Source organism: Hoplias malabaricus, chromosome 4 (genome assembly GCF_029633855.1).
Source record: "Hoplias malabaricus isolate fHopMal1 chromosome 4, fHopMal1.hap1, whole genome shotgun sequence".
Taxonomy (NCBI): Eukaryota; Metazoa; Chordata; class Actinopteri; order Characiformes; family Erythrinidae; genus Hoplias; species Hoplias malabaricus.
This window is the reverse complement of record NC_089803.1, coordinates 22,144,227-22,163,952: the sequence shown is the minus strand read 5'-3', so window position 1 is coordinate 22,163,952 and position 19,726 is coordinate 22,144,227. Positions and strand designations below refer to the sequence as shown.

The 19,726-nt window shown below is 38.7% G+C and overlaps 1 protein-coding gene across 1 annotated transcript; it reads right to left on the bottom strand.

The window, feature by feature from the left end:
- Positions 1–1,496: 1,496 nt before the first annotated feature.
- Positions 1,497–11,595, bottom strand: LOC136693873 (kyphoscoliosis peptidase-like). Its single transcript, XM_066667093.1, is given in 8 exon segments — positions 1,497–2,803; positions 4,539–4,729; positions 5,237–5,428; positions 6,888–7,005; positions 9,431–9,545; positions 10,192–10,425; positions 10,428–10,552; positions 11,286–11,595. Coding segments are annotated over 8 exon segments (2,592 nt in total).
- Positions 11,596–19,726: the final 8,131 nt, after the last annotated feature.

Sequence of the window (19,726 nt, the reverse complement as noted above, 5' to 3'; positions counted from 1 at the left end):
TTAGTTGGATGAATGGGTAACACTTTACAATACTGTTTGGTAGTTAATAGGTACTAATGCAGGGACTAAGCAGGAACTAACACTTAAATCACTCCTATTAACTACCAAGGAGTTCTGATTAGTTACTCAGTGGGTAATAGTGAATGAATAATGAAGGTAGTTCACTACTAAGTAAACAGTAAGTAACAGTACAGAATGTCTCCTGGGGAACTACTTGTTAATTATGTCTCACCTTATTCAGTAATGAGTTCCCATGTGTTGCTGATGACTCCCAAAAAACAACACAGTAGTAACTATAATTCACTACCTAACAAAAATGACATGTTTTAATTAACATTCACATTTATTATATTCACTGCCCAATAAGTTATTTACAATTTGCATGAATTATGTTTCTGTATATTGATATATTCATGCCATAAATATGACAAATATTCACACAAACAACATTCACAGTCTGACCAGTCTGTCTCTAACAAATGTCTAAATTCTGTGTAATATTCAGGCCTTCATTGAGCATGAAATACTGATTTTCCTAAAATGGCACATATATATGTATTTATGTTTTCCTATTATGTATCAATTACTGTGTTTTTTTTTAAGATCTCAGTATCGGGTGGTACAGTCCAAGGTTCCTAAGATTCTGGGTTCAATCCCCAATGAAGTCACTGTCTGTAGAGAGCTTGGATTGTCCTTCTTGTATCTGTGGAGATTTCCTGTGCGCTCCAGGATTGAGCCACAGATCCAAAAATGTGTGTTGTTCGATTGGCTGTATGAATCCACCTATGAAGGATGTGTTCCTGCCTTTTTCCCAGTGACTCTGGGTGGTATCTGGACCCACTGTGACCCTGAGCATAATGGAGCAGTTGATGAATGAATGAAAGATATCAAAATATGTATGGGTTTATCAACAAATAACAATGTTGTACTCCTGAGATAATGGAACAGCTTTCTGAATATCTTTGAAAAAATACATGTAGCATTAATAATGACATGTTCCCTTACAAATTCAAATCACTTTTCTGAGATGCCCTGACTATGTTTTACACATCGGAGACCTGTGATTTTTAGTATGTTGTCTTAAACTGTAAACTGGAAGGGAAAAAAAAAAAGACTTTTTAAATGACTGTTAAATTTGTTGCTTGGGTAGCTGACCTGAGAAAGGTTAAAGGTAAAAACAAAAAACCAACAATAAAAAAACAAGCAAAAGGAAAAATAAAACGATAAATGAAACGGAATTATTTTATTATTATCTTTTTTACATTCATTTTTTAAGGTGTGTTTCTTTCCTGCATTCTGTGGTTCTGGGTGGACTCAAGGATCTCAAGGTATTGTGTCTATCATCTCAGGAGAACAGTACATTGTGGTTTGTGTAAACAAATATAAATAATTTGAATTAATACAAAAAGAAGTAAATAAATTGAAAATATTTTGTAATTTTCACAATTTTAAATGGGTTTTTCTCAATTCTGAATTGTCTTATAACTGATGTAAAGTCACAGTTTGGTCTGTGATGGCAGCACGTCAAAGTACATGAGTATGTCCATGTGTCTGGTATTTTCCTCCTGAGTCGCTGCAAGTTGGACTTTGTCCATTGTCCCTGTGAACACCTCACCCTCCCACACTTGACTCTTGTTGAGCTTAAGGTCCACTGCCTGCTCTGCGCACACTGTGACACTGTAGACATTGGGCACTTTTACTTGAAACTGAACCCAGGACAGTGGATTCAGAAGGCCAGAGCGAGGTTCCAGCAGGACACAACCCTTTTGCCAGGATGTATAGGGGAAGGGGAAGGGGGGCCAAGAACATTCAGAACTGTTCTGAATAATGAAGTCGCAAAGTTGTTGGAGGCACTTGCTGGAGGTGGTCTTCCCATAGAGACCCAGCTTGTAGTTCCCTGGTTCTGGAAGAGCAGTACTTAACGTAACTTTGTTGCCATTGTGGGTGAAGAAGATATACCTGGATAAAGGGTATGTTGGCACCTTGTGATGATCTTTGGTCAAAAATGCATGAAGTTCCAAATCATGCTGGTTCTGGAAGGTGATGTTGCACTTTCCTTGTTGAGTACTCACAATTGCCCCTTTGTGGCTGAACCTGGTGAGACCAGCTTTAGTGGTGTTGGTCCCTGGGCCACAACAGTAGCTCAGGTTGGGTGGGAACAGCTCATTCAAGTTGATTGGGTTGCCAGTGCAGTGAAAAAGAAAGTTGGCAGCGTTTTGATAACTATCTCCAGTGCTTTCGTAATCCCTGACAAATATGGACAGCCTGTAATAGCCAACGTACGGACAAAGGACATGACAAGTAAGCTTGTCTGCTTCTATTTGGGTTGCAAGGCATCTAACAGATAGAGTCTTATCCAGATCTTTATGGGTTAGTTCACAAAACATCATGAGAGGCCTAGATGTCTGCAGAACAATTTCAAATTTCCCCAGCTTCAAGTCAATGACATCGCTCCCATACACACAGGATTGAACCCCCATAGCCTCTGCATTTTTCTGCACTCCCCAGGACAGGTGAGGGTTCTCTGGGAGTATTTCCACTAGCTTGGGCTCAGGACACTCCAGCAAGAAGGAGCATATCCAGTTGCACCCTCCTGAAGTGTCTTCTGGACGCGCAAACAGTGTGACCTCAAAGGTACCTGCAGTAGGGGGCAATACACGAAGCTTCATGCTGGAATGAGTAACTGTCATCAAGCCCCGAGACTGGCTCAGCTCCTTCTGTTCAGAGCCACTGTACTGAGAGATTGTATAGGTGAAGTCCACCGGCTGAGAGAGTCCCACTGATATAGAAGCCTCGCCTTTGTCTGAATACAAACAGCAAACAGTTAACTTTTAATTTATAATGTAATGGAGACTTAAAGCATTTTGGGCATAGAAATTTCTATGTGTATTCAAGGACAGGGTGCCTCTCAACTGCAATCAACATTACATTTACCTTATCGATACAATATGATGTCCTGCCTAGGCAGGGTATTGAACCTTACTCTGCATAGTGGATGGCAGATGTGTTATAACAATGACCAGAATGATGATGTTACATTTGCTAATCCTACTGAATGAATGCCATGTTGTCACAATAAATTCTTGTGTGCTAGCTTAGTGTTGGTATTGTTTAGTGTGCACCACCACAGACCATCACCCACCACAGCAGTGCTTGATTGCCAGGGTTGGGTAAAAAAACAAGAGTCACTTAAAAGATTTCCTTTCATTACATTAATGACATATGTTTTGTGATTAGACTGTGAGTCCATCTGAATTGCTGTAGGTGCATATGGTGTTAACATTGTATGTAATGTGTTTCTATTAGCAGCCTAACATTGACATCCATGGTGGTTAAACAGATGAATCTTTGTAAATATGACTTCAGAAAAATCTGTTGAGGAAACTATATTAATGAGGAAAACTTGCCCTCATATTTTGAGTTCTCCAGCAGCTTATTTATATCCCTGGCCTTGATTTACAGCAGCTTTGATCAGTGTGTTTTGTATCTCGTACCAGTTATTTTGAATGTAACGTATTGCCCTTGTGTATGTTCTTTATTTATATTTTTTTATTTTAATAATTAGTCTAATTTGAATATTCATTTGTGAAGCACATTGTAACCTTGAAAGTGCTATAAAATAGGCTGCAGAAAACGTTAAATAAATAAATTAATTTGTATATATATATATTATTCTGTAGTAAAGATGAGGGTGGGGGGGAGTTTTAGGCAAATCTGTGCTGTTCCTCTTTATCAAGGGAAGATTCTAATTAAGACCCTTTAGTAGACTTTTGTATACACATAGTGCATATTTATTAGCTGTGTGGGGATAGTTACTCCAAAAAGGTAATCAATTATAAATCAATAATTCTTTCAAGTTGGACAAATCTAAATAATTTAGTCATTACTTCATGTAAATATTTTCCCTTCAACAAATTATTTCTAATTAATTTTAAAACTCACACAGATCCAAATCTGTGCCAACTGAAAAATGTCAGCAAAACCAAATAGCCCTTTAAGTACTTAAGTTTGAAAGAAATATCCACTTAAAATATGAAAGGTAGTTCACTGTGTTTGCTTTTGAAGACGTCAGATATTTTAAATAAATGATGAAAGGCAAATGCTATTTGAAAACCTAGAATCTAGTAGGAACTCAAGATAAAATATCTATGGATATAGTCCAAAGCTTACAGAGTGTTTCCTGTATGGCAATTTAGTCATGAGTGTATCTGTGTATCTGTGTCTATTTCTGGACATGTTTCTTTGTTTCACTGTGATTAGAAACTTTGAAAGATTAGGTGTGTATTTTAAATGTCTTGACTGTCGTAGGAATGGGAGATATCTGAGTAATGAAAGTAATGTTATCCCTGTTAAGTCAATGTAAACAATTACTACATTTAAACACATCACTTTAATGTACATTTGTACATTGACCCAAAAAAAAAACTAGAAGGCAGGTTATAGCCAGCATTTTATTTAATAGCAGCATAGACTGAAACCCAAGTGTAGAAGTGTGGGAAAATTCTATGCAAGAGTGACTGCAAAGTAGTGGAACCAACCTGTAGCAAATGAGAAGTGTTTGGGATGGATGAGCTTCAGCCCGAGCCTATAAAAGTGAGAGGATTTCTTCACCATCGTCTCAAACTCCTCCAGCTTAATGGGCCTCTCCAGCAGCTGCCACTCCTCCTCTGTAGGAAAGTGGGTGTTTATTAACTCATCCGGCTCAGTCAGGAAGTAGAATTCATCATACCTGCAGTTAGGAGGGATAACATGGTAAAAATAAAATCTTATTGTACCTGAAAATCTTTTAAAGGATTTACAATGTGCATCACAATAATTATTTTATCTGAAGATTGATGAGTTGGAACAGCAACATCGATAAGACCTTGCATTGGCACCCTTAAAAACAGTATCTAAAACTGTGAGCACTGTGATCTTTAATTTTGAACAGTAGAAATTAATCACTCTGTAGTGAAAAAAATTTGTTGGTCAAGGTCTTTCCTATTGTAGCAGCAGCAACAGTAGTAGTAGGGGTAGTAGTAAAAGTTCATTTGTTCCTTATTAACAATTTCCCAAAATGAATACACTCAATGAGATGAATATTTAACCCTGTGATGTAATTAACTTGAAGATGATATGTTCTTTCCAGTAAACCTGAACAGGATGTTATTAATCCAAACTCTATCTTAGATTTATGACACAATTGCTACAGTAAAGTTGTACTTGGTTCGCACTTTGGACTCCAGTCTTCTGTCACCTTTTATTAAAAGCTTTACTGTCCATGTTCACTTTCCCTGCTCCCCAGCAAGCGTCCAGCAGATACCAGAGTCCCTCCAGCCTCACTGCGTTCCAACTGTGATCGGGGTCTTTGTTCCTGTAGCTCTGACCCAGATTGTATCCCATCCCTTTCCCATAACCAGACACTTCTCTGCATTCAATGCCGACCTCCCTGAAAAAAGAGAGAGCACAGTGTATTATTAAGGGGAATAGTTAAGAAATACACTATTCTGGATGCTGATATTTTGTTTTTAGCAAAATAAATATATACTTAGTGATTAGCAGTGTACAACCTACACTGATCAGACAGGACCCTTCAAGACCACCACAGAGCAGTGGATGTGGCTGGTGGATCATTCTCAGCAGTCTAGTGACACTGACATGGTGATGGTGTGTCAGTGTGTGTTATACTGGTAAGAATGGATCTGACATTGCAGTGCTGCTGCAGATTTAAATCCCTTAGTGTCGCTGCTGGACTAGAGGATGACCAGAACAAACAAACTGGAGCAGCAGATGAGCTACTCTCTCTCCGACTTAACAACTACAAAGTGGACCAATGAGGTAGGAGTGCCTAACAGAGTGGACAGTGAGTGGACCTAGGGTTTAAAAAGCCGTCCTGTGTCTGATCCACTCGTACCAGTGCCACACACAAATACACTACCACCATGTCAGTGTCACTGCAGCTCTGTGGGGGGCCCTGACCAATAATCAGCAGGGTGAAATGGGGATAAGTAGGTATTCAAAGCAGCAGATGAAGTGCAATCTGTAATTGCAGAAACCCAATGTGCACCTAAATGATCAGTGGAGCTCATAAAATGTAAAATAAATGTAGAAACGTGTTTTTTTTAACTGAAGAAAAGAGAAGCAAACCTTGAACAAGAAATTATTTCTTGTCAAACTTATGGTAAAATATGTAATTTTATTTTTATACATAATTTATCCAAAATTGGAGTAAACACATTTTTTTTCTTTCCCTGAAAACTTCACTTTAATGAATGGCTGCCTTCATAAGACTACAAAACACTTGTTTAGGTCTTTTGTTACAGCTCAATCACATCTGTATGAATATTCAAGATGTATTTGCATTTGACATCTCTCATGGTAACATGACACCACACCTACATCACGTGACATAGATGATTTTCTCACTTCGGGTTGTCATGACACTTACTGGAGTGACATGACAGCCTCTGCAGCTCAGTGTTTATCACTGTGACATAACATTAATAATGCAACACAGCTCCCAAGAAAGGCTGGTTAACCAAAAGTGAACGTTTTCCATGGCCCTCGGACGAACTGTGTTTAATGTCTGTAAAGCAACGGCAGATGAATAGGCTTTAGGTAAAAACCCAAGGTTAGGTGGAAACCCACGCTGACACAGGGAGAGTGTGCCCAACTTCACACAAACAATGACCTGAGGTGGGATTCAAACCCAGGACCCTGGAGCTGTACCACTACCCATTGTACCACCATGCCACCAGAACTGACACTTAACATACCTATTAGATTAAGCTGTTATAAACTTTATGTAAACTTTAATACCAAACTTATGTAGCCATATGTGCCCTGCCGTGAAGCACAGTGTTACCAATTGTTTAAAAGACACTTTAAAAAAATGGCTATACTCTTACCTACATAACTGTGAACAAACACTGGAATATCCACTGCAAACACCTCGTCCGGTCTTAATGACCTCCTCAGGAGTGTGTACCATCTTGCTTAGACCCAGGTATCCACTCACGTCATACTCTACAAGAAAATACACTTTCTCAGCTCAGGCGAATGATGGTGTAGACAGATCTTACAGTGCAGTACAGGTTAGCACAGTTCCAGTCTCAACTGTATCACTGTACACATCCTCCCCTGATGATAGTAGAAACCATCTTTATTATTTAATCATTTTGCTATTGTGATTTTACTTGTTTTGAGGAAAACAAATATGAAACTCTTTATTTCTTAAAAGGGGTTGGCTATAGATGCCTACATTAACTAGCATCATGCAAAGTGATAGAGGAGATGGAGGGGCATTATGCACCCAGAGAGTAAGGCAGTTTTGTTCATTATTCTTTAAACAGAAAACAATACTGTGTAACTAAATAAAGATAAAATGTGACATTTTTAGATGTGATCTGGCTGCCAAACCTGTAAAACCATCATATCTGAAGTCATGGGCTCATGTGGTGATGAGCTTTAAGAAATAGTTTAGTGGTAACATATAACCAGGGAGGATGGGAGTGAATGGCTCCTTGCAACATCTCATTGGTTATCTGATTTGACAGAAGAACATTTGAGTCTTCCCCACACACTCTGTCTCCAGCTTGCCTTCGGAGAGAAGCGATGCCGTAAACTGACACGAACGAGCCTCTAAAGAGGCAGAGAGCCATCGTATCTAATGTCCCGCAAATACATCAGCTGCACTGTGGAGTTATATAAGTTCTCTGTGCAGAGCAGAACTGGAAACCAAAAGGCCCTGATATCCTAGATGCAATGCAAGTCTAAACTTAAATTGGATTGTAATTATTTGATCCTTTCCAGTGCGCATCAAGAGCGCTCGCTAAGTTCAGCTCAGTGTGAGCTCCTCTCCAATTGTCCATTTATCAGCTAATGTCAGCTCCATGTTCCATGTTCTAATGAGCATCTATTTTAGCTGAGGTTTAATGCATTAAGGCCCCATTTCATGACAGCTGACTTTCCCTTCTTTTGGATCCTCTGGCTCTGACGTAAAGGCAATAATTTTCACAGCTCATAAAGCATGAGCAAAAAAAGCTGCATTGACTTGAATTGAATTGATCATTCATACAAGAGGAATATATTATTTGTGTCTGTAAAAATGACCTTGCATCTCTAAATAAATAAATAACATTATCAGAAGATAAAACAATATTTATCTTTAATGACAATGAATGAAACAGGGTTTTAAGTGAAGTCACTGTGGCTGTGGTTCATTTTCCAGGAAAGCGCCCATGGTAAATTTTACAGGTAAAGGAATGGTTAAAAAAATGTATTAATTAATTAATTGTATTTTGACTGTTTAGATATGTCCTGCAATTGTGTAGACACCTACTCATCTTATGTTTCGTCTAAAATCAATGGTATTGATGGATTTTTTAACCCTTCACAGTAGTAATCTCTTTATTTCTGGGAAGGCTTCTGTCTTCCTGGAATATTGTGGAGATCATTTGATTGTATTCAGCCACATAAACATTATTCAGAGCAGATACTGATGTTGGGCGGTTAGTTTTGGACTGCAGGATACCCCAAAGATACTCGATGAATCTCCATCAAACCAGAGAGGACATTTTTCATGCTCAACAGCCCAAGGGTTAAATTTAACAATTTGAAAAAAAAATAGTAATAATAATAATAATAATAATAATAATATAAAATAGAGATATTAGTGAACTTCGAATGGTAAATCAGTGACTAAGGAGGAATATATAAACAACCTTAACAAATGACTAATAAATGCTGACCATTAAACCATTCATTAACATACTTTTTTACATAAATATCTGCATTCTGCCTGACTCTTTAATCAGGCTTGACCAGTGTGTGTGAGTCTGTGAGAGATTTAGGCTTAGAGCAACACAGTTTCCTTAGGTTAACAGACACACACATTAAAAGTAAAATGCACTGTCCGTTAATCAATATGACACGTGATGTGTTGTCTCCCACTCAGCCCTATGTTTACAATGCTTTTGCCCTTAGAGCCACAGACTCTCACACAGCAGCGAGAAATGGCAAAGCCAATTCTGGTTAGTGGTGTGTGTTCAGGAGGCAGGACTCACAGTACAGAACGAGGTCTTAAATGTTTGTGAACCAAATACATTGACTAGACAGCATTGGACCATTTTATTGTCATTTTTGTCCAGAATTATTGCTAGGGGCTATAGAGTATTCACTGGATATGGGTAGCCCTAACCCTAACCCTATGCACAGCTATACCCTTAGGCTCACCTGTGACTGCTCAGTAGTACCTTATCATTTTGGCAATGACTTTCATTTATAACATTATGCAACATAATATTATTTCTTATAAAATGCATAAGAGCAATTCAAATCAAATGTGAATCCAGTGACTGTTGCGCTAGGCCAATGTGAAGCTGTTGTATTGCCAAGGAGACTCTGTTTATATCTAAGTGTGTAAATGTATACTGGTAAGTGAGAAACTGACCAATGTTGTGGCAGAGCCAGATCCAGATAGCTCTCAGCCTTTCTAAATCACTAGACGTTTCCACAGTGATGGCCTGGGCAATTGCCTGTGCTGAGAAGACCTTTTTGCTCTTCAGCTGCAAAGTGCAAAGTGAACACACACACACACACACACACACACACACACACACACACACACACACACACATCCAGTTACATACACATAAACCTTTATTAACCCACACATGCAGATAAACATATCAGATCACGCACACTTGGCATAAACATTAACTGGACTCTTCTGACATACACTCTCAGTGGATCACACGTAAATAGAGACCAAATACAGAGGCTTCAAATCACTGAAGCTAAGATTCAGGTTGTTTTATTGAGATAAATCCCTAAATTAAGCTTAAACTTATTTGAATGCTTTTCTGTGGAAAACAAACAAAGAAATTTAAAAATCAAAGAGTTTTTGCAGAAAAAAAAAATCACATTGGATTTCGAGAAAGACATTAATTCTGCTAATACCAATCACACAGCTAATTATCTAATGTTTCTCTGCCCATCCTCTCCCCTCCATCTCACATCACTCTTTCTTTCTTCCTTTCTCTCTATTTATTTTCCTCCCTCTCTTTATACTACAGCCACTCTCTCTTTCTTTCTCTCGGTCTTTCTACTAAATCCCCCCCCCCCTCATAATTTGCACACACACACACACACACACACACACACACACACACACACACACACACACACACACACACACACACACACACAAACCTCTTTTCCTGTGTTAATTGCATGTGTGTCCACTTTACTGAAATCCTTGTCTGAGATGAGCTCCTTCGGTAACCCTATGGAGGGAAGCCTGGTCAGAGTGGTCAGATTTTCTCTGTTGTCCTGCTGCTTTGCAGAGTGGCACGAGCTGGAGCGCTTCTTTTCTCTTATACTCTCTTCCCCTCTCACCGAAGCCTTCTTGGTGTATCTGGAACTGTCTTGTCTGTCTTCTTTGTCTTGTCTGTCAGCTGACTCCTGGCTAGTGGTCTTTTTCTGTTTCTGTATATTGCAGCCCATTTCTGAAACACAGAGCTTTTGTGGAGCTGATACTGACAAGTGGTATTTGTTTTAATATGGCTTTTTCTAATCGAGGCGAAAAAGAAATGAAACTGTAAAGAAGACACGCAAATTTCAGTATAATAAATACTTTCCTTATCAGCTATACCTCAGGACAGATGATCTGATAAAAGGCCCTGCCCACATGTGGAAATATCTATTTGGAAATACCTTTTCAAAGCATGTATTTTGCATTTATTAGTTTTATCTTTGTTACATTACCATAAGTCAGGCCAGCTGGGTCATAAGAGACTTGTGTGGATTGTTAGAGAGTGTGAGCAAAATGGGGCTGCAGGAAATAACACGCAGATAGAAATGAAGCTTTATATATGAAGTAAAGCTTATGAAAGAAAATCTGAAACACCGTGGTTTAGGTTAAAGGTGTTTAATGCTGTTATGTGATACATGTTATATAATATGAAGTGATGCACCATATATGTTATTTTATGAGACTAATATGTGCAGTTTGATGTACAGTAATTAAGCGTGCTATTGTATACAGCATTAAAAATGAGAGAAAAATACATTAATAACAATGTATAGAACTTTAAATGTGCATCAATGTGCCTTCAAAATTCAATATCTAAAGCAGGCATCTGGCTGCATGCTATGGGAGTAAAGTCCAGGGTTAGGTGTGCCCTTTGTTTCCAAATATAGCATTTAGCACAGCGTATGCAGTTACACCTATATTAATGATGTATTAAAATATGTACCATATATGGACACTTAGAAATGAAGGGTTTAATTTGTAAATGTACCTGCTTCATTGTTGTTGTTATTTAGAAGGCCACCACTCTGTAGCTTCATGCTTTTATGCCAGGTGACTGTGCTACCTTCTTCTTTTTTGATGCTTTCTTTGGTCTGTGATTCAACTCTCTCACTCCCCTCTTCATTCACATTCTCCGGCTTTAGCCTGCCACTCTTCTTCCCGGTGAGAAGGCATGGGACCTCTGTTACCTCTGTATTGTTGTTGTTGTTGTCATCTCCGGTGTTACAGTACAGATTATTAGAATTAGAAGAGAGACCATTGTGGTCATTTAAGATATGAGGAACATTCACAACAGCAGCCATCTTTGATGGAGTTTGAGGTTACGCCTGCATAGATAACAGAAACCAAGCATTAATGACCCTCAGCTCCACCATAACTTTAAATACAGGCATTTGAAGCTGTGAAGCACCTTGTGTAACTGGCTTGTAAGTCAAATATTATTACTCAATTATTCATTCACTCACTCACTCACTTACATACTCACTCACTCACTCACTCACAGTTAAGAACTGCACCTCAAGGGGTGCTATTACTCACAATGATGATCAAATATGTTTTATCAATTTTCATTTCCATTTAATATAGTCATTTAATATAGTCATTTAAGCTGTGATTTCTGAATATATATATAATATATATAAAATCAGATACAGATAATTTATTTGAAGAGCAAATGTAAAAGGAAATTCCAGGTAGGCTCTGGACCCCCCGCGACCCTAAATTGGATAAGCGGTTACAGATAATGGATGGATGGATGGATGGATGTAAAAGGAAAAATTTGCAAAGCTATTGTTACAAAAATTAAATACATAACGGACATCAATCAATCGATTAATCAATCAATCTATCATACACCTATAGAAGACCACTATACTGTCCCCAACAGGCTAGGAATGCAGGGAAAGCAATCCATTTCATTCCATCCTTCCACTGTGACATGAAGTCAAAAAAGCTGCTTGTGTTCTCAGACCAGCGGACTGGCCAATCCAGAGTCCAGATCTCAACATTTATGAAAGTGTCTGGGATGACTTGGAGCATGAAAAACAAAATATGCATTCATATTCTAAGACTGAACTTCGGAGGTGTGGGAAACTAATTTGCAGTTTTATTCATGTGGATAATAATGGACACATCTGTATCTGGTAAATTCAATGCATCACTTTTCTGTGGCAGAAGATGGAATAGCGCAAATGTCAGATAAATGTAACTCTCCAGTGATTGGTTCAGGAGAATATGTTTAATTAACACATGAGCTTCAGAGCAGTAAAACTAGACAGATTTGGTATTAAATGACATGGCAAATCATGTTCCAGGCTCTCGGGAGCATTTGCTGGGTGCCTGTTATTTTATACAGCCTGCGAAAGAGTGCACAGGCGGCCCTTCTCCAACATTTGCACCGATCACACTCTTATGACAATTGCAGTGCTAGGCCATTATAGCTTTTCACATAGGCCCACCGGTAATTCCATTTCAATTAGTGCTAAATAAGGTATTTACTAGAGGCCAGATGGGTGCTAGGTCAAAATTGACCAGAATGGCAGATAATGCACTTATTTCTGTATGTATTCCATCTAGAAAGTAGTGTTGTGATTCGAGAGGCAGCCTTAGCCATCTAACATCTTCAAAAACACACATTTCTAAGGCTCATTTAATTCTTTAAATTACTTGACTCTCAGAAGCCCACAATGTGAGCCAGATACACTCAAGGCTAACAAGATAAGACACACACAGGCAGTACATCTTGGCTTTTTTCTCAGCAATAATATAGAAGAAAATAGGATAGGGTTTATTTTTTGTCATTATACATGAGCAAAAAAATAAATTGCCTCAGTGCTTCATTACTGGAGTAAATAGCAGTTAGTAATGCATTGCAATAGCTCAGTTACATTTCTAAAAACTACAACAGTTGGTACAAAATACAGCCAAATGACTGTGGTCATTTGGCAGGTGAAATGCCAGAGATTTTGGTGCCAGATCCTTGGTCAGGTCTTACCTGTGGGCCGGTGGTGGTCTATCTGCTCGATGATGTGGCAATGTGTTGTTGTTCTGATGCGTCATTAACCTGCTGTTTTTGGCTCTCTGCTCCTGGAGAGGGTCTGTTATATACGCACTGCGCCGTGAGCTGGGGTCTGTAGAACTGTCAGGTCCAGGGGATGACAGCCCTAAAAATACTACAAAGCAGCTGTGAGAGAGAGAGAGAGTATGATAAAGGGAGGGAGGACTTGCCACGAGTTGCTGGGCCATAAGGGGAGTATTAGGTACATATAGGGGTCACCAGAGTTCTGCTTGGGGTCAGTGGTATAAGACGTTTTAGGTATGTTTTTCTGTAAGACACTTATGTTTAAAAGGAACTATAAAGTGTGATATGGTCAAATTTTCTAGTTTTAGTGAGGACTCTGGCTACAGCATTTGGAACTATTTGAAGTTTACTTAAATTCCGGTTAGTGCATCCAATCTGAATCAATTATGACGCCAAGATTTTTTGCTGCTGAACCAGGTATAACTGGAAAGTCAGCGAGGTTAAAAATCTGATCATTTATTTCTTGCCACTTTTGGACCCAGAAGGAGAACCTCTATTTTGTTACAATTTAGAAGGAGGAAGTTACGCAACATTCAGCCTCTCACGCCTTTTACACAGCCCTCTATTTTTTTAATTCGTGTTTGTCATTGGGCTTGGCTGATATGTACAATCGTGTATCATCTGCATAACAGTGCAAGTTAAAGCTCTGGTTGTTTATAGCTGTGCTTAATGGTAACATTCATTCATTCATTATCTGTAACCGCTTATCCACCTGGAATAATTGGGCGCAATGCAGGAATACACCCTGGAGGGGGCGCCAGTCCTTCACAGGGCGACACACACACATGCACTTACACCTACGAAAACTTTTGAGTCGCCAATCCACCTACCAACATGTGTTTTGTTTTTTTTTTGGGACTTTTGCTGTGAGCTATACTGATGATGAAGTCTGTGTTTATTCACATTTTCTTTGTCATTAGGAGCATTTACACTTTAAGTTTAAACATGCTGGGATTTTTACAATGGGACACTTCAATTTCAGTTAGAATTGACCAGATTTGTTATGATAATGTGTGTGAATGATGTGTGAAAACTGTGAATGATAATGTGAAGGATTCTACATAATATATCCTGTTTTATTTATTCATTTATACGCATGAAAAGATGGGCATAACAACAAAAGTCTTGGACTATGACCACAAACATGTTTTATAGTTGATTATCTGTCACATATTTCTTTTGTGGTTTTGGAGTACATGTCTGTTCAGCAATTTGTAATGAGAGTTTAAACTCAAAAGTCAATGTTCAAGCCAACAGCTAGTAAAGTGTGTGAGCTGAGCTGCACACTCTGTTTTATAATACCATCATGAACTCATTAACTTTTCATGGTGCCAAAGCTGTACACTGTAAACTCTTATGTTCGAAGTAATTAATAGGACTGAGTGATTCTAACTTAAAATATATTGAAAAGTTGCACTCTATTTAACAATCAATTATCTTCAAAATGTCTTCTTTCTGAATTTGTTTTATCAGAGTCCTGTTTGTGGTTTTAAGTAAAAATAGCTCTATGTGATTCCTTATGCAGCATGATGTCTGAAATTACAGACGTAGACTCATGCACTGCGGTTTTCAGCTGAGATGGTGAGTGGTCTGGGGTTCACTGCTTTTTGTGAATTTGGAAAAGTTCATGTGTTTATTTCAGTGTGAGGGGCAGTGGCACAACAGGTAGTATCAATGTCCGCTCCAGAGTCCTGGGGTCATGGGTTTAAAAGCCATCTCGGGTCACTGCCTTGAGGAGATTGATGTGTTCTCCCAGTCTAAAAACTGGTAAGTGGACTGGCCATGCGAAAGTGTCCATGAGTGTCTGGTGCCCTGTGATGGACTGGCACCTGGACTAACTGGACGTTAGATTGCCCAATGGAGAAGCATGATTCATCACTCCATAGAAAATGTCTCCACTGCTTTAGAGTCCAGTGTCTTCGTGCTTTACACCACTGTATCTGATATGCTTTGCATTGCACTTGGTGATGTAAGTCTTGGATGCAGCTAAGAGACTAAGGTATTTCAAGCATCCTTGAATTTATCTGAAAAAAAATCAGTTCATCCATTGCAAGTGCTGCATATTACTCCACTGACTTATCTATTCATCAGCCTACTTGCAGTACAAAATAGGAGTATAGCTGGTATAGACACTATACTGCGGATGCTAGGCATAAAGTGTGCTGAGGTCGTAAACTTGCTGCAGAGTCAATCGCTATAGACCTACAAACTTCATGTGGCCTTCAGATTAGTTTAAGAACAGTGTGCAGAGAGATTCATTGAATGGGTTTCCATGGCCGAGCAGCTGCATCCAAGACTTACATCACCAAGTGCAATGCAAAGCATATCAGATACAGTGGTGTAAAGCACGAAGACACTGGACTCTAAAGCAGTGGAGACATTTTCTATGGAGTGATGAATCATGCTTCTCCATTGGGCAATCTAACGGACGAGTCTGGGTTTGGTGGTTGCCAGGGGAACAGTACTGATCTGACTGCGGTGTGCCAAGTGTAAAGTTTGGGATTATGGTGTGGGGTTGTTTTTCAGTAGTCTGGCTCAGCCCCTTATTTCCAGTGGTGAAAGGAACTTTTAATGCTTCAGCATATCAAGAGATTTTGGACAATTTCATGCTCCCAACATTGCGGGAAAAATTTGGGAATGGGCCCATCCTCTTCCGACATGAATGTGCACCTGTGCACAAAGCAAGATCCATAAAAACATGGATGAGTGAGTTTGGTGTGTAAGAACTCGGCGGGCCTGCGCAGTCCTGACCTTAACCTGACACAACACCTTTGGGATGAATTAGAGCAGCGACTGTGAGTCAGGCTCTCGTCCAACATCAGTGTCTGACTTCAGAAATGCGATTTTGGAAGACACACTCCAAACCTTGTGGACAGCCTTCTGAGAAGAGTTAACTCTGTTATAGCTGCAAAGGGTCGGCCCACGTGATATTAAACCGTATGTCTTAGGAATGGGATATTACTCAAATTCATATGCGTGCAAAGGCAGAATAGTGAATACTTTTGGCAGTATGGTGTATATCAGAGGCTGCCATTTTGGCAAACAAATACATAGCTAAGTGTTTTCAGTGCATTCCAAAACACAGTTCTGCACAAAAACCATCACAAAAGCCATCCTCTACCTTTTGCGTTTAATACGTTTTTTTTTTTTTGTTTGTTTTTTTTGGAAAGGCATGATTTTTTTCACTTTCCAAAGAAAGGAATTGCTCCCTGTAAATATCTTGCCCCAATGGTAAGTACAAGAAGCATATTCTCCTTACTATAACACAGATAAACCCAATTATAAATTATGCCTAATCAGTTCATAAAGCCTTGCTTCAGTTTAGGAGTTCTAATGCAAATTGTCTTCTTTTTCATTTTTCTGAGAATGGCTTCTTGACAGACACACATCCTGGGGAGTGTTTCAGTTCAAACACTAAAGTGAGGCTTGATTTTCTTCAGTGTCTCTAAGATGATAGCTTTAGTGATGGTTTGGAGGTCTATTAAGAGTCCCATTTTTTCTACATGTTTTATTCATTTTTGGAAACTTCTGCCTTTTTGCATACATTGTCCTTTCACTGTCTCCTTCTTTATGCAGCCGAATCTTATATTTAACCTCCTCAGAAATGCAGTATCTTCTGAACAATGGATTTTAAATATTTACAAGAAAATAAATAAATAGCTACCTTAAGAGTGTTGAGTCCATTACAGTCTCTTGTAATGTTTTTATTCTCCTACTCATTTTTTCCCACTCTCCCTCCTTTCTTCTCCCTGCAGTCTCTCAAACCTCTGGCCTTTGATTGGTTGTGAAAATGTGGGCCTGTTTGTTAAGTGGGTTTAAGGTGCACTGTTTTTACCTGTGGGATGCTTCAGTGCCCTTCACACAGCCCCTCATGCCCCTCTCCGTCCCAAATCCATTTCATGCCCTCGCTCTTACCTGACGCTGTGAGCAATTTGGGACCGTACCATGAGGCAGGCTGCTAATGAAGCATGAAGCTTGCGGAGGTGGACGGGGTGAGAGACGGAGAGAGAGGGAGAGAGACGAGATGGCAGGAGTCATTGTGAACCGCTTTGCAGCAGGTAAGATACACTCCAAAACACTCTCTTTTAGCTGCTGTTGCTGGGAGCTTGATGAGCAGATGTGTTTCAGGGCTTTTTACTGAAGTCTTGGCTGAGTTTATGCTTGGGGGGAACTTAGACTCTAAAGTTTTTATTGTCTGCATGAAGTGAGATTTTTCAATTATGAAAGTTTCACATGCAGTGAAGCATAAGAACCAGAGAATAATAATTTAAAAAGCTGACAGATTGCACACAGAATATATAAAATTAACATTCTCGACATCTACTGAAATCAAACCTATTACCTGAACACCTTCGTATTTAAATGGAATACTAAGACAATTTCTCCATTTTTTAAATGCCATTATACTGACACCTAGGGACCTGAATGTGTCAGTAGTTCTACACTAAACCTATTTCAGACATGGCTGCCCCTGTGTGAGGAACTAGCTGCTAGAAGCATAAACTGGCAGGCAGTGCTACTACTTCTTTCATAAGAGTAGCTGCATCAATAATTATAGTCGCTGCATCATAATTACTGGATGACAGACCAGCTGTTTGATAGAATACTCCAGTAATTACCAACCTTATTTCTACCTGTCATAACTAATGTTTTCTGACAGTTAATAGGGGAAACAAATCTTGACATCTTCCCTGCATTTAGAAATTAGCAGAAAACAAACAATTTCTCCAGTTTATTGCTTTCTATTTAATAGTTGTTTGGAGTCATTAGGTTTTACATTTCTCTCATATTTTGCACCAGAATTATTGTTTGTTATTGTGCTACAGGTGCACAACATAAAGATTAGGCTGAAAAACTGAAAAACCACGATGAATTCCTTCATCCTTGACGTATTCTGTCTTTAAGGTGTAAACAAAGTCACCAAGAGTGGTCTGATCTGAAATAAAAACCTATACTCTCAGAAGTGTGCTTTTCTGTTCTGAATTTTTTATGAATATCTTGACTGATACTTTAGATTTTTCTGTGCTACACTTAATGGGCCTAAACTGAATATTTTTATACAGTAGAGAAACTGTAATTAAAACAATTTAAAAGCCATTAAATAAGATTTAAAACAAATCAAACAATCCAATAAAAGAAAACACAATTTGACAGTATACTAGAAAATAAAATATAGTAATATAATATAATAAATAAAGTGGCTATATTTGTTTGGCAGACATTTTAACCAATACAATACACTTTCAAATGAAAGCTCTCTGAATGACTTTGTTTACATCTCATCCATTGACCTAAGCATGTATTTTGAAAATGTCACAATTTAATCATGTTTATTATTCAATAACTACAACACAATCAGTCATTTTCTGCAATGAACGTTCGTCTTGCAGCAATGAAACCACAATTGCAATGACATGAACTTGGCATAGCTGTATCAGAGGCTTTATTAAATCTGTTTTAAGAGCTACTGTTTGTGGCATACACTGTTTCATTTAGAAAATGAATTGCACTTTATATGCAATTTATATAAAATGGAAAATAATAATTAATTGTTTTTTAAAAATAAACTTTTAAAAAAAGTTTTTGCAGCATAATCAGATTTGTTCTGAAAAAGCTTGCTCCTGAGTGGTGCTTTGATCAGTTCCAATGTCTCTGCTCTGGGCTTCATCATATCACTTTGTCCTTGTTTCCCAGCAAGTCTGATGTATGATCGATGAAGGTTGTGTGATTCTCTGCCAAAGCCTCTGCTCATCTTTAATGGCTGTCTGTGGTGCATGTAAAAAGACTCTTAACTGAGTTTGCTGTGAGACTCACTGATAGCTGTCTAACCCACTGACTTTCTCTACACAGACACGAGCCAACTTTTAGTTTGGTGCCAAGTTTGAAAATTCCAATAAAGATTTACACTGGACAAGGTCTGATCCCTTCTGAGATTCCCAGAGGTTGGAGAATACTGCTAAAAAGCTGCTGTACTAACATTGCGTAACTGCTCTGAACTTTACACAATGAACACAGAACCTTCCCGTGATCTGTTGACCATTAAAAGAGGACTGTAGATAGACATGGCCCTTGAGGGTAATACACCTGTTACAAAGGTGCAGCAAATAGCAGTCAGTGGCTATTGTACCTCCGCAGTTATTTACATCCATGTCATTTGCCAGACACTGTGTTTGGCGAATTGATGAAGGATGTTAGTGGATGTTTATTGGATGGATATATAGTGTGGTGTGCTGACCCAGGCAGGGAACCCAGCCCTAATTTTCTGCATAGATGGAAGTTTAATTCAAAGTACCACCATAAGCTGCTCTTTTATTATCTATAAGTCTGATCAAAAGTAAAACTGTGAAATGCAC